The 14,609-nt window shown below is 54.9% G+C and overlaps 6 protein-coding genes across 6 annotated transcripts; 2 read left to right on the top strand and 4 right to left on the bottom strand.

Moving 5' to 3' along the window:
* Positions 1 to 829: 829 nt before the first annotated feature.
* On the bottom strand, positions 830 to 1,585 carry PG998_007751 (uncharacterized protein; the record flags this gene model as incomplete). The annotated part of the gene is made up of 3 exons (XM_066874567.1): positions 830 to 909; positions 989 to 1,253; positions 1,334 to 1,585. The coding sequence occupies 3 exons, from the start codon at positions 1,583 to 1,585 to the stop codon at positions 830 to 832; spliced, it is 597 nt and encodes a 198-aa protein (XP_066730512.1).
* Positions 1,586 to 2,594: 1,009 nt separating this feature from the next.
* Positions 2,595 to 3,554, top strand: PG998_007750 (cystinosin; the record flags this gene model as incomplete). Its single annotated transcript, XM_066874566.1, has 2 exons — positions 2,595 to 2,742; positions 2,836 to 3,554. The coding sequence occupies 2 exons, from the start codon at positions 2,595 to 2,597 to the stop codon at positions 3,552 to 3,554; spliced, it is 867 nt and encodes a 288-aa protein (XP_066730511.1).
* Positions 3,555 to 4,106: 552 nt separating this feature from the next.
* On the bottom strand, positions 4,107 to 4,918 carry PG998_007749 (uncharacterized protein; the record flags this gene model as incomplete). Its single annotated transcript, XM_066874565.1, has 2 exons — positions 4,107 to 4,208; positions 4,427 to 4,918. 2 exons carry the CDS (start codon positions 4,916 to 4,918, stop codon positions 4,107 to 4,109), a joined length of 594 nt encoding a protein of 197 aa, XP_066730510.1.
* Positions 4,919 to 6,102: 1,184 nt separating this feature from the next.
* Positions 6,103 to 8,883, bottom strand: PG998_007748 (variant SH3 domain-containing protein; the record flags this gene model as incomplete). The annotated part of the gene is made up of 1 exon (XM_066874564.1): positions 6,103 to 8,883. The coding sequence occupies one exon, from the start codon at positions 8,881 to 8,883 to the stop codon at positions 6,103 to 6,105; it is 2,781 nt and encodes a 926-aa protein (XP_066730509.1).
* On the bottom strand, positions 8,805 to 10,071 carry PG998_007747 (variant SH3 domain-containing protein; the record flags this gene model as incomplete). The annotated part of the gene is made up of 2 exons (XM_066874563.1): positions 8,805 to 9,932; positions 9,997 to 10,071. The coding sequence occupies 2 exons, from the start codon at positions 10,069 to 10,071 to the stop codon at positions 8,805 to 8,807; spliced, it is 1,203 nt and encodes a 400-aa protein (XP_066730508.1).
* Positions 10,072 to 12,155: 2,084 nt separating this feature from the next.
* Positions 12,156 to 14,263, top strand: PG998_007746 (kinase-like domain-containing protein; the record flags this gene model as incomplete). The annotated part of the gene is made up of 4 exons (XM_066874562.1): positions 12,156 to 12,207; positions 12,271 to 12,338; positions 12,436 to 12,603; positions 12,662 to 14,263. The coding sequence occupies 4 exons, from the start codon at positions 12,156 to 12,158 to the stop codon at positions 14,261 to 14,263; spliced, it is 1,890 nt and encodes a 629-aa protein (XP_066730507.1).
* Positions 14,264 to 14,609: the final 346 nt, after the last annotated feature.

Raw genomic sequence — 14,609 nt, 5'->3', positions numbered from 1 at the left:
TCTTTTGAGCTCGCAAGATTCATCGCCCCGTTGCGACGATGAACACATCACATCGTGGGTTTTTGAAGACATCGCGTGTCCAATAGGTTCAGACATAGACCGAGCCACGACGTCATTTGCATGAAAATATCGGCGTTGAGGAAGGAAAGGAGGCGATCTTGCTTTTTTCTCGTTTGGCTTTGTTCACTGGGCTACTCTGGTTGAGTTGCCTTTTTCCAGATCTTTTGCCTTGCAAGGATTGTTTGAGTAGATTTCGCAGAATTCATTTGCAAACATATGGAAGCAGACGCGCAAATATGGGAGGAGTGGTCCATGATAGAGCGATGGTCGTTTTGCCTTGTCTTTGGAGGATGGTCTGCGTTATGGGGTGAAATGAATGCTTGAAAGATCTGGAGGATTTGCCAGTTTTTTGGGGTCGTTAAAAGGGATTGGTTGACCGCCGCCACCGATCAGGGGCTGCTGGCTGGACTTGGGATACCCCCATAGACCATAATGAAAGTCACGAGATTTAGAGAAACGATGTTTGCTTTGGAATGAAGTATAATCGACAAGTTCATGATGATTAGTCTATGGGTCTATTTGTGTTCGTATATATTCGTAAGCTGGGACAGACACCTGTGATTGCCGGCCCGCTTGTCCCCCAAGTTTTTGTTTCCCAAACTCCAAGATGATGCAACGCTCCTTAAAAAATGCTTGATGGTACAACAAAAACAGCAAGGCAGGACAGAATGGATAGTGGGTATTCGCGTGCTGAAATGCGGCAGAAAAGACGAAGATAGGCGAGAGAAGAACAGAAGCGAAATTACAGGTATGAGGTTGACCTTGAATTTCACATGTCCTCGCTTGATGCCGAATCGGAATCGGATTCCTCGTGGAACTCGTCCATGGGCTCGCCGATGCCTTTCATCACTGCGGAAGTGGTTGGTCAGTATGGAAACTGCTACAAGGGGAAAGAGAGCCCCTTGAGGAGTAGGGGTGTAGAACTTACTGTTGTTCTGAAGCCAGAGCGCGTAGGCCTCGTAGCCGCCGGCCCAGACGCGGGCGCGGCGGACGCCCCGGACGCCCTCGAGCATGCGCAGGGCACCAATGTCGGCGCCGAGGTACTGGGCCTGCCAGCCGTCGACCTCGAGCTCGTCGAGGCCGCTGAGGAGGGCGGTGGCCTGGTGCGCGTCGAAGTTGGGGGCGACGTCGAGGCGCAGGCGCAGGGTGAAGCGGCGGATCATCTGGCTCAGGTGGGCGGCGGCGACGGGGCGCTGCCCTTGTGCAGGCGCGGGAAGGTGGTCAGCATGCTGCTGTGGGCGGCGAACTTGTTGGAGGCGTAGAGGGTCTCGACGGCCTCGTCGTAGGTCTGGCGGCAGGCGCGCAGGATCTGCGGGTACAGCTCGACGGGCTTGGGCGTGGAGCAGGCCGACGACGAGGGGTTGCGCTTCATGGGGGGTCTCGCGGAGGTGGGGGTGGATGTGCCGGAGGAGGAGGGAGACTTGTGGTCATCATCCTCGGGCACCGTCAAGAGGTACGAGTATATTTCCAGACGCAGCTCTACCGGCAGGCCCATCAGCGTTGGTGAGTTTGTAGTGTGGTCCATGATGGCGGTGGATGGATTGTGGAGGAGTAGTGAGTTGAGTATCGAATATGAGATGGAATGTGTGTGTGTGTTCTTGGATTGTTCTGGTTGTTATGTATATGGCATATTAGTCGGAGGGGAGAAGTAGTATATATTATATAGATATATATATATAATATACAGGTTGAGCATCAGGCGATTCCTGCCGTAGCGTGATACGACCATGAGCAGATGGCCCGAATCGCGAAGGGCGTTTGTTTTCGAGACAGTCATGTTCGTACGATGGGTTGCATGCGGCTCAGGGATTCTTCCCGAAGCGCGAGGCACTGGCCGTCTGCTGCTGGCTGCATTGCATGCGCATGCTAGAGGCCTGGTCCCTACTCTGCCGGCATGCAACGCTGTGTTGCTGTTCACGTAGCTACTACCTAGTACTAGTCACGAAGCGGTGGAGTCCTACATTTCCCGATGTGCACTCCGTAGGTTATCGACAGCCACCAGCCCGAACGGGGATGGCTCGGAGTCCAAGGGATGTGGCAGTGGAGCGGTAAGGCTGAAGGCTGGCGAAATGGGCTGATGTTTGACGTCCTCGACTTGCCTATCTCTTATCGCAATTATCGCAACCGGCTTTCCCTCTTGTCGCCCGCCCAGCCCAGCCCGGGTCCGCCCGCAACACGCCCAACACGCCCAACACACTCGCGCCTTGCTCGCCTGTTCGCTTCTTTTTCAGCCCCCAGCCCGTGTACGTGTACTGCCCGTGGTGCGTGCAGAAGTGCGTGGCCTAGACCAGACACCGTCGCCCAGAGCACCACTTTTAATCAATCGATCTAGAAACTGCCTCTTTCTTGGCCTGCCTACCTGCCTGCCTGCTGCCGGCGCCGTCCGCTAGTGTTATCACGCTTTCTTACTCATCAATCACCTGCATTGTTGCATTGCATTGCATTGCGACGACGAACAACGAGAATATTGCCAAGGATCGACCTTCCTATTGTCCGCACCCATCTCCAAGGAAGCCAAGACGAAGAAACCCTCCATGCTGTTCCTCGAGTTCATCTCGGCCGTCTTCGGCTGGGTGTACACCCTGTGCTGGTCGGCCTCCTTCTACAGCCAGCCCCTGCTGAATTGGAGGCGCCGGTCGACCTCGGGCACAACCGTTGACTTCCCCATGATCAACGTCTTTGGTATGGAACCTCTCCTTTGTCTCGTCTTGGCAGGGGTCGTTTGATGGACTGGCGTCTAGTCGTGCCTGACTAACCAGAAGGGTACATGGACAGGCTTCATCGCTTATCTGACGTCAAATATGGCCTTCTACTACTCCCCTGTCATTCGTGCCCAGTATGCGGTCCGGAACCACGGCCTGACGCCCACCGTCGCCTTTAATGACATCGTCTTTGCCGCCCACGCCGTCCTTCTCTGCACCCTCACCACGTCACAGTACTTCTTGCCCGCCCTCTGGGGGTTCGAGCGTGCGCCTGGCAACCGCCCCTCGCGCGGCATCGTCGCCGTGGCCGCGGGCTCCGTCCTCGCCGTGTGCATTATCGTGTTTGTCGTGGCCGCCTCCGACCCGGGCGCTGACGCGCGCACCTCGTGGGCCTGGCTCGACGCCGTCTACACCATCTCCTACGTCAAGCTCTTGGTGACGCTGATCAAGTACGCGCCGCAGCTACTGACCAACTACCGCAACCGCAGCACCCGGGGCTGGAGCATCTGGCAAATTCTGCTTGACTTCAGCGGCGGCACCCTCAGCATCGCCCAACAGGGCATCGACTCGTACCTGCAGCGTGACTGGAGCGGCATCACCGGCAACCCCGTCAAGTTCGCCCTGGGCAACGTGAGCATGATGTACGACGTCTTCTTCATGGCGCAGCACTACATCCTGTACCGCGACGACAATGGAACCGATGGCTCCGATGCCAAGCGCCGCGATGAAGCAGGCGAGCGCGACTCGCTGCTGGAGAGAGGCGACTCGAGTCGCAACAGAAGGCTAGACTGAGTATCACTTACTAGAGATGATAGATGCCCTAAAGGGGCTAAAAGCATTCGGCTCTCCACGTGATTAGTTACACATATAGTGTAGGATTATCCATTGATTTAGCTTGATTTATATTCAATCTACCAGCAGAGCTGTCAGGTGGTACAGCTTCGCCATCTCTTGGCTCCGAGCCCCGGTAGTGTTGCGTGGTTTCTGGGTTCATTCACATGCCTTTTGCCCCTACTCGACATGCAGGGATGGAAAGCCTTCAATAATATATATATATCCGTGATAGCCTTTGATGAAGGCATCTACTCTGTTCTCTTACATACTTTCAAACCCGTGGATAGTATATGAATCTACCTGCGACCAGCAAGGGTTTGTTTTCAAGACATTGGAAGTGTTTAGTGCAGATGAAAGAAGCTCTCATTACCCTCGGGCTCTGTTCAATAAATACATATGTATACGTGTAGGTATGATGACAGTTACCGAATACACGATGTTACATCCCGCAATACTTTTACGCAGATGATACTTTAAGACATCTTGATAATACATGACTGTGCCCATCGTTCATCGCCGTAGCTCCGACCATATTTCAGGTTCGAATCCGCCCAGTGCGATGTCTGAGGAAAGCCTTTGTCGCTGTGTCTTCATCTTCATCTTCATCTCCGGCTGTTGAGTATAACACCTCCCACCCGTCTGGCCTCGGTAGGAAATCCGGTTTCCCATTACCACTCGCCGACAAGTCAAACATGCTCCCGGTATGCTTTGATATGATATCTGTGATAACTGTGACGACGATTTATTGTTTTTTTTAGCCACGATACTCTCGCCTTCACAACTGATAACCCACAGACAAAGAACGTTTTAGGAAAAGAGGAAGGACGTACCGAGGCAAGGCATCTCAAGTGGCCCATGAGGCTGGTGATAGGGTCTGCGGATTGTGTCACGGGCACGTTGCACCACGTAGAAGACGAAGAGGATGATGTCATCTTCTTGCTGATCATTATGTCGTCGGCCTCACGGTCCAGCAGCTCCACGGTGCAGTCCGTCACGTTGCAGCCCGCTAGTCGCACGTGCCGGGCTTCCTGGTACTCGGTGATGACGTCGCCGCACGCGTCCGTTAGGAGGTAGTAGCCGCTTGCCCGGCGGTGCTGCCAGCCCTGAATGAGCCCGAGGAACCTGTTCTCGCCTTGGCTCGTGGTGCCAGCGGCAGTGCCGTATTCCACAACGTGACTTGCGGTGGATGATTGGCCGTTCTCCCTCACTGCTTCCGCGGCGGCGGCAGTAGCAGCTTGTCCTGTGTCTATAGGGGCGGTTGGGGAGGCAAGCCCCCGGACAGCGTGGGTGAGAATGGCAACTGTTATTGGGGAGGTCTTCATCGTAATTGTCTTGTGATAGCTTAGGGATCTTGCTTTCTCCTAGTAGAACCAGCTCGGAGCAAGAGTGAAGCTCGCCTGCCTCTCCTTGGCCCCTTCGTTCGGCATCAGAGTGCGGGCTTCCAGATCCGCCCGGCCTCCATTCGCATTGCAGGAGCTGCGGCACAGCGCCGCCACTTGATGGCTTGTAGGTGACGGGGCGCAACTTCTTGTATGGTGGCTCGCTAATAGTCCAGACGAGACTTTCGAGCGGTAAATCCAGGAAGAAAGGTTCTTGTCATGAAGTCGCTGTAATAGCATCTGCTTGCTCGCACACCAGCAATGCAATGGGACCCTGGAGTTTACGTAACCTTGTGATCATTCGGCATCATCATTCGCAATTGTTGCCAGTAGTAAGCAAGTATGCATCCTGAGTGGATTGCAACTCCACCCTCCATCCCGTCCCGTTATCTCCAGAAAGACTACGTACTCCTCACCCAAGGATCGTGGACTCTACAGATCCTGGCTAGTACTCTGTAGGGCGACTCTAGACTATATGGCGGCGGTAGCTAGCTCTAACTACTCCTATTTCATACATGACAGCCAGCTTGGATAGTAACGAAAGATCTATTCTCGGGGCTTGAGTATGGAACAACATGTCACATTCGTCACAAGAGGCAAGCAGGGAAACAGCATACACAATGTGTATCATGAATATAATTTGCATTGGCTGTCCTCTCGGGAATCATGCCATCTCCATACACATTAGTATACACGAACGCCGGGCGAATATAAACTCCTACATGCAAGTATTCCATACACGGAGAGATGGGGGGGGCCATGGCAGCCTGAGCCCCCTCGGAAGATGCAGCCTCGAAATCAGTTCCTTGTGCAAACCAGGAATCCCATCCTGAAGATCCCATGTAAAATCCCGCCAAAGCCTTAGGACTCCCTGCAAAACGCCTCGACAACATGCAAAATGCCAGGAGAAAAAAATAAAATGCATCAACAACAATCATGCTCGCAACCTCCTCTGCCGCTGTACCAGCGACGACGCTTCTGTGGGAATTGGTTATTAATGTCGCCTGGTCGCTTCTGCCAGTAGAAACAAATACCAACGCCGGGATTATGAGAGCGTCCTCCGAGAATATTCTCCAGGAGTTCGCCCAATGCAGATAGATAGCCATGAAGGGGCAGGACATCCAACGTTAGCCCATGCAAACCCACTCGGCGAAGACACACCACCTAGCCGTGCGATCGGCGAGCACCAGGCCTCTCCACACTCCACGTTCCGAGCACTTGATAATGGTCTCCCACGTGCCTCCATCACTGACCTCCTCTTCAGGGCCAACGTTCTTGCCGCCGACGCCTACGCCACGTCGCTCCTCTTTGCGCATGAGACGCAGGATCTTTCCACCCGGGGTCTGGATGGCCAATTTGGCCGGCTTCTTGCCGCCCACCGACGTGCCACCGCCATAGCCGCTGCTGCTCACCGTGCTAGGGTTGGAGGAGCTCATGCTCATCGCGCTGCCGGGGCGCGCGAAGGGAATCGGGGACGGTGCTCCCGGATTGGTGGCTGGCGTCATCGAGGAGACGGGCGACAGGGACGGGTGCTGGCGGATGGCGAAAACAAAGGTATTGTTCAGAGCCAGGCGCTGGCATTGGGGCTGAACGACATAAATATCGTGCCTCTGGGCGTGCGGTGTTGGATGCCGTGTCACAAACTCATACGGCGGGTTTTCTCCCGTGTGGATAACCGGTAGGGCAAAAGCCAGTGGGTGCGGGATATCCTTGATGCTGTGCATCAGGCCACGCTTACCGGCGTAAACCTTGAGGACTCCTGTGCCTTCGTCGCCAGGAAGAAGTGCCTTGACCGTATAGCGTTTGACTCCATTAAACCATTCCGCTTGAGCCAAAGCCCGTTTCTTTACCGTGTCGCCTGACTCGAAGAAGTCGCCGTCCGAGTCGCGGGTAAAGGCGCGAACCTCAATCTCGGCCGCAATCTCAATATCGGCCGGGACGTTAAACTTGACATGGACCATCTCCAGGTCCTCGATCCGTGTGAGCGACGTATTGTAATCGACCATAGCCAACTCATTCCGGAAGTAAGGAGGGCAAGCTCCCGGCAGGTTGAGAAGGATCTCATGCGAGATAGGCGGGCAAATGTGCTGCTGGCTATGGTGCTCCGGAATGTGCGTCCAGCAAATCTCCGAAGGTCGCGCAAGAAACCACCAGCTGTCGGCGTTCACATTGCTCGAACTTGAGTACAGGCTTCGCTGTGGGTTCGACGCAGAAGCAAGGCAACAATCCATGATACGCCATTCGTTGTCGACGATGACAGCATTCCACCAATGATTGGACCGAGGCATAATGCTCGTCTCTGGAATTTCCCCTGGAGTCTTGAGATAGCCACGGACGATTTCCGAATGTAACCCAACCGAGGTACACATTTCGTGAACGAGGGCAGCGTACTCTTCGGCACACCCTCTCTTGGTTTGGATAACCCTTCGGGTGTCCACCTCACCCTCGAAGTCCTCTTCCCAATTGATTTGCTCTGCTACCCAAGTAAATATGGCCCGCAGTCTCTGTACGTCACTTCGATACGGCCGACAGACATAAGTCGTGGCGAGGGTGACAGCAGTGGTCATAGGGGGCAGATTGCTTATGAAACGTGAATTCTTGTCGACTTGGCCGAGGTTGATCGTTTGGTAGTTAGTAGGCTCATGAACTGGCATGCCGTCAGCACCCTCGTCACCCTCGATGCTCTCGACGAATTCGTCCACCGGGTCGATGGCGGGGTAATCCAGCATTTGACATCGATCACGACGCTCACTACGCTCGTTCTTGCTGAGAGTGTTGGATCGATTCACATCCCGCCGCACCTGTACCCAGTCCACGCCGGTATTGCTGCTCAAGCCCATTTCCCTGCCGGCGTCACGTGAAAGTTGGGGACTACTGGCGCTCCCACCCGCGATTCCGGTCATTCTGTTGTTGGTAGGTCCACGGCCCATGGGCAATGAAGCCCCAGATCCCGCCCCCGCCGCAATACTACTGCGGCCGCTGGCAACTCCTGTCTTTGTCGCCTCCAATATCCTCTTGATGAAATTTGATCTCTTGGGTTTGGCGTTGCCGGGTTGCACAAGACCACCAACCGCAGCAATGCCCTCGTCGCGGAATCCTGCTTGCGACTGTGGGCGGACCTGGGAAGAGGAGTGGCTGGCATGGTAAGAAATGCCGCTAAAAGGGGTAGTCGATCGCTCGAGGTCGTCATCGTCGCCGTCCCGAAACCCTAAAGCGCTGCGTGCACGACTGCGGTTCTTGCGTGCCAAGCTCCCGGCGCTGGTTGCGCTGATTCCACTGGCGGACACACCGCTCATCAGACTCCTGTTCGTACTCTGGGTGGTTGAAGAAGCATTCGTCGAAACCGTCTTCGTTGTCGAAGTCCTATTAAGAAGGTGGCGTGGGATCTCATATGCAGGCTTTTGCTTGCGTTGTCTTCTGTCACTGTCGCTCTCGCCCATCGAAGATTTCGGCCGTTCAGGATGATATGCCGCTTTCTTTGGGGGCGGTGGGGGCGGCATCTCTTGATTGTCCAAAGCACCCATGCTTGAACTATGTTGATGCATCTTCCGCAGTCGAGTTTCCATTCTCTCTACGTAGCTGTTCAGCTGGGGGAGGTTCTGCTCCTCACCGTAGCCGCTGTGATGAGTATTTTCTTGTGAGGAGCTCCCGCTATACGTCTCATAGCCTTCATCCTGCAATGCCACACCCATTGAAGTCAGTGGCCGTGGCTTGGTTTGGGCTTTACGTTTCGACCGATGTGAGACCATGTCAAACGACTCGGGTGACCACGGGTCGAATACGGGCTCCGGAGATTCCTGGTCCTTTTGTCTTTTCGAACCCAGTGCACTTAACGATTCGATGACCCCGTCCATAGCTTCTCTAAGAGGCGAGGGGTAAAGCCATCTCCGTTTGGCGAGGGCGGACATGGCGAAGGGGCCCTAGGCGTACGAGGCCGGTTATCGTAGGAAGCATTCGAACCTCCACGATTTAAAAGCGCGGTGCGATGAGGAGGGGGTGGAGGCGGAGGTGGTGAGTCCGATTTTGGAAGCTCGGCGCCGGGACGATAGGGTATATAGGACGAGGGTGCAGGTGACGGTGCCCTGGATCCGTAATGCAATGGAGACGGCTGCGGAGATGGTGCCCTAGAACCATAGTGATGCTGAGGCGGCTGAGGCGATGGCGCCCTAGCACCGTAGTGGTTATCGAATGGAAGAGGAGACGGCGCTCGGGCGTTATATTGTAGGGGATGAGGCGGTTGCGGAGATGTTGCTCGGGCTCCGTGATATGACATTCGCAGCGGTGGCTGCGGAGACGGTGCTCTGGCATCCCAGGAGCCATGGCGCGATGCGGGTGGTGCAGGAGACGTTGCCCTAACGTCCCAAGAGCCGTGCCGGCCTACGGGTGGCGCGGGGGATACTCCTCTAACATCCCACGAGCCATGCCGACCATGAGCTTGAGCAGGAGATGCCCCCCTCACGTCCCAAGAGCCATGCCGGTTTATAGGCGGTTGAGGAGACGGTGCCCTTGAATTCCAAGAGCCATGTCGATCTACGGGCGGTTGAGGAGATGGTGCTCTAGACCCGTATCCTGAAGGCGCTTGTCCAATGGAGCCATGTGACGAGTGCGCTGACGGCTGCATCGATATTTTTGAAGGTTGACGCTCTGGCATATCCCGTATGACCTCGGGTTGTTTAGCGGTAGTGTAATGAGGAGCCTTCGCGTATGCCTCGAACGGTTTGCGGAACGGCTTTTTGGACTTGGTTGTGCCATTGGTGGGACTTGGTGTATTGCTCGATATTAACGGGCTGGTCGATCTGGTAACGGGACGAAAGCTGTCGGGCAAGACTTCGACAAAGTTGGACGGGAAAACGCCGACTGTTTTGTTGCGCCGTAGCCTTCCCGTCCACCAGGACCCGTCGCCGGCATTCAGGCATTCTATCAGATCGCCCTCGACAAAACCGAGGTCTCGTTGAGACTAGAAGGGCCCCAGTTAGCATTCGCAAAAGGGAAAATAGCATAGCGATGAATCACAAACTTACCTCTCCTCCCCACGAGTAGACGGCTCTGCACCAGCACGGAAACCGCGTAGGAAGTTGCGGGGGCGCTGGTACCATGGCGCCGTATCGCCTATCTTGTCGACAGGATGATGTTTATTTTACGCCAACAAGGGCGTGTCGCAAGAGAGTGCGTCGAGCTCGGGGTCAAAATAGACGCTCTGCAAAACTCGGCCAGTCTTGGCTTGTCGAGATATCGAGTCGTCGTGTCGTTGGGCTTCAAGACGCGGTGCGATTGGGACGTGTTGGCAGGCGGTGAGGCGATTGAGTGGAACTGGCGAAGACGGAAGATTGGATCAACGGGTAGGTTGACCGAGATAGATCGTCAACACGAGTGAACGGGGTAAGCGGTGCTACGTGCACGCCAACACATCAACTTATCGATCGGTCGACCAAGGAATTTCTGGGAGGGCTGGTCGAGGTTGACTGGTTTGCAGCAGCAGCAGCAGCAGCAAGCGGCAGTAACAGTAACAGTAACAGTAGTAGTAGTAGTAGCAGTAAGTCGGGCGATGGAGATTAGAGTCCCATTCCTGCTACCGTACGACGAACTGGAGCTGGAGGTGCAATGATCAATGGAGGGGAGCTGGAGTTCGGAAGATTTACTTGCAAGGACTAGGACCAGGACGAGGTGGCTTGGGGTCACCGTGCTGCCCAAGCGCCTCCCGGAGTCGCCAACCTAAACAGAGGGGATTGGATAGTTGACTAGACAACCCACAACAGCCGGGCATGGCCTATTTTCGTCCTTGGATTTTCGTCATCTTCGTCATTTACCCCCACAAACAGCAAGGTCGCACCCAGCCCGCCGGCAGTCTCAGGCTGGTTTTTAGGATGAAGCCCTAGCAGATGGCTTTGTTTCACCGCGGGGGGAGAGAGCGAGAGAGAGAGAGAAAGAAGAACATCGCCAGCCAGCATCGATCGCATTGAATCCATTCAATATTTCCGTAGATGGACTGCACTTCGTACGGGACCTCTCCGTATGGGACTCCGTACACATGCGCTGTTAGGCTGTAGGTGTGCTGGACCGACCAGACCCTGCAGCCCTGCAGTAGAGAGGAGTCCATCCATCCATGCGCCCTTCCATTGTAGTACATCAACGCCCTCACTGAAACGCGAACACCGTCCTCAGGCGTTCTCTCTGCAAATTGCAGTACCAAATCGCATGTCACGCGGGCATACACGCAGACGCACACACGCACAGCTTTGTAGATCTGTTGCGCGAAACCGATACATTTTTAGAGTGTTGGAATGCAGGACAACAAGCAACCTGGTCTGGGCCGGTGTTGACATGGGCATTGCCCACCCATGTCTCAAGTGCAGGCCGGTGTTTATGCCTGGCCGTAGGCGCTGGACGCGCCCAATAACTGGGAGAGGCACCCCGGCATGGCGCAAGGTTCTAAACTTGTTCTCCTCTTTCTTCTCTCTGCCATCCGTTCTTCTACTGCTAGACAGCTCCGGGTCAATAGTGGGCGCGAGCGTGGGCGCGGCGGACATGGTAGGCTTGTAGGGTAGAGCCGCAAGACAGCAGACTATTGATTTGCAGGTTGCCAGGCCGTCACCAAAGAAGAACCTTAGCTGGCTGGTAACAGCAACAGCACAGCTGAAAACACGAACGGTGCTGCTCCCTCCCAGATCCTTGCTCATCTGGCCCAGCTACTTAGTGGTGCCCACCACCCGATCTGTCATGTACTGCTACTGCCCTGTTTGGCAATCTGTTGATTCAGTGGGCCTGGGTGACCTAATTGACCCAAGCTTTCCCGCCTGCCCGCCCTGGCTCCCCCAGCAACCAGGCCAGCCCAGCTCCTACCCAACTGGAACCCAGAGCTGGGGCTGTCCCGTCGCCAGGCCCGCCCATATACAGTACGCACCACCAGCACCACCAGCACCACCAGCACCACCACCACATTAACTTTACTATATCTCACTCGACCTACATGCAGACCGCCTTGTTGTTGTTGCCGGTCACCGTTCTTTCCTGAACGACCTGTCCCGTTTTCTCCTGGCCACGCGTAAAGTGGTATTTGACCTGATCGCGCCCTCACTTCTGCTGCTCCTGTCGCTGCCATTGTGCAGGAGAGCCCGGCTCTATCATTGTTGCTTTGCTGCGCAAGTCCTGCGTATCTGAGATCCATCACAACTGAGACGACATGGCAGACGGGGCTATCGCAAGTCATTACCAGGTCCTGGAGGAGCTTGGCCGTACGTCGACTATTTCCTTCGGCCTCGATTGAGAGCCCTATTAACTCGTTTTTTTCTCTACAGGTGGCAGCTTTGGAGTAGTGTACAAGGGCATTGAGAAGGCCACGGGCGAGGTGGTCGCCATCAAACATGTAAGTCGCCCGGGACTGGGCCGCAACCATGGCCGCAACCGTTCCCCACAACAACCAACTACCTGCTCCCACAGCACCATGCTGACAACATCAACAGATCGACCTTGAATCAACAGATGATGATATCCAGGATATCCAGGCTGAGATCTCAGTGCTCAGCACCTGTGCCAGTTCCCATGTTACCCAGTACAAGGCCAGCTTCCTCCGCGGGAGCAAGCTATGGATCGTAATGGAGTACTTGGGTGGCGGTTCTTGTTTAGACCTGGTAGGCTGGCAAATCCATGGATGCATCTTGCACAATCGCTAACACTAGCCTCAAAAAGCTCAAACCTGAGCCGTCTGTCTTCAGTGAGACTCAGATTGCCATCATTTGCCGTGAGCTCTTGACTGGCCTGGAATACCTCCATGCCGAGGGCAAGATCCACCGAGACATCAAGGCGGCGAACGTCCTCCTATCGGAAACAGGCAAAGTCAAGCTGGCGGATTTTGGCGTCGCCGCCCAACTTACCAACATCAAGTCGCAGCGCAACACGTTCGTTGGCACTCCGTTCTGGATGGCACCAGAAGTGATTCAACAGAATGGCTACGACTACAAAGCCGATCTTTGGTCTTTGGGAATTACTGCTATGGAGATGGCTCTTGGCGAACCACCTCATGCAAATTTGCACCCCATGAAAGCTCTATTCCAGATCCCTAAGAGTGCTCCGCCTAGACTCGAGGGTAGCTTTTCCAAAGACTTCAAGGATTTTGTTAGCCAGTGTCTCATGAAGGAGCCCGAACGCCGACCTAGCGCAAGAGAGCTCTTGAAGCACCGGTTCATCCGGTATGCCGGCAAGGTGGAGGTACTCCAGGAGTTGATTGAACGCCGGCGCAGCTATGACGTTACTAAGAGTAAAAAGAGGAGTCGCCCGGTCTACCAAGAAACACTGCAGACATTCTCGCCAAGAGATGACAAGGATGAATGGGTCTTTGACACGGTCAGATCGGTTATGCCTAGAAAAACCACGGTCAGGTCCAGAAAGCCATCATCTGTCTTTGCGACCGAGGATGCCCTCCGCCGACTAGATCTCAAAGACGGCCCTCTACAACCTTCGTCTCCCGCCACCGGTACTGCGCGCAAGGTTACAGTTCGCAAACAGCCCTCCTTGTCCCAAATAAACGGAACTGGATCTGTCCGTGGGCCGCCGCCGGCTCCCGCGCTTAGAAAGCCGCTGCAGACCGACCTGTCGTTTGGCAACTCCGGATCTTCCCAACGTCTCTTTAGGAGAGTACCATCCGATAGTTCCACTTCTGGTCATGTCTCATGGCCCGACTCCAACGACGTTTTCACCAATGAGAACCGAATCCCGCATGCTGTCGAGGCCAACAGTAAGGAAGCCATGCTGGGGCGACGATTATATACCAGGGCCGTGGAACCCGCTCTGAGCGAGCTTCATGCGCAAACCTCGGCATTGGCGAAGCGTGAAGCACTGGCGAGACTTTCAGACGCGTTTGCCGGCCTGGATGCAATCGACCCCGAGGGCGCTTATCATATGATGCAAAACCTTGTGGCAAACATGTCCCAAGACAACAGATTGTCCAACGCGTTCCTTCAAAACTCGACACCTCTCAAGTCGCCAGAACCAGGGACAACATCTGGGACAGTGATAATCAAGAGTACCCCAAAACAGGAGATCCCCAGCCCTGCCAAGCTAGTACTTGCATCCAACAACCCTCACCTTGAAAGCCACCGCCGAAGACGAGGAAGCTCAGCTGTTGACAGCAACGGGAGCCCAAAGAAACCAGCTGACAGGGAGAAGGCGGCACTCATTGCAAAGTATCCTGGTCGTGACCCGCAACCTGGAATGGAGCACAGCAAGAAAATCACGGATCTGGTCTATGGTGCTTGGGTTAACGGCCTGCGCATGCGTTGGCCGGAGCTGTGAGAGGATGGGGCAAAAAGCCCTCAGAAACGGTGGTCGTTTCCCGCGAAAGTGGCATAGGAACGACGAAGAGGGGAATGGTCAAGAAGAGCCTCTACGATAGGTCTGGCATTCGCCCGAGTGTATGACATGTAGGATAGGAAAATATTGGGTGTTGTGGTGGGCACAGTGGCTGATCTAATTTGAGCATCACGGGGTTTCGAGAGAACAGCGGACGAGGTATGGCGATGAGCTACGAACGACGAAGGCGATGATTTGTTGGGTTTTCTGTTATGCTTCGTCACTCGCCGCTTCTGCCCTGCTTCTTTGGCCGCTTTTATTTCAGGTTCCTGTGGCATCGCGACGGTGT

Source organism: Apiospora kogelbergensis (assembly GCF_038363985.1).
Source record: "Apiospora kogelbergensis strain CBS 113332 chromosome Unknown utg000005l_segment0_segment0, whole genome shotgun sequence".
In the NCBI taxonomy this organism is placed as follows: domain Eukaryota; kingdom Fungi; phylum Ascomycota; class Sordariomycetes; order Amphisphaeriales; family Apiosporaceae; genus Apiospora; species Apiospora kogelbergensis.
Note: the sequence above shows the minus strand (reverse complement) of the source record. Positions and strands in the feature narration are given on the sequence as shown.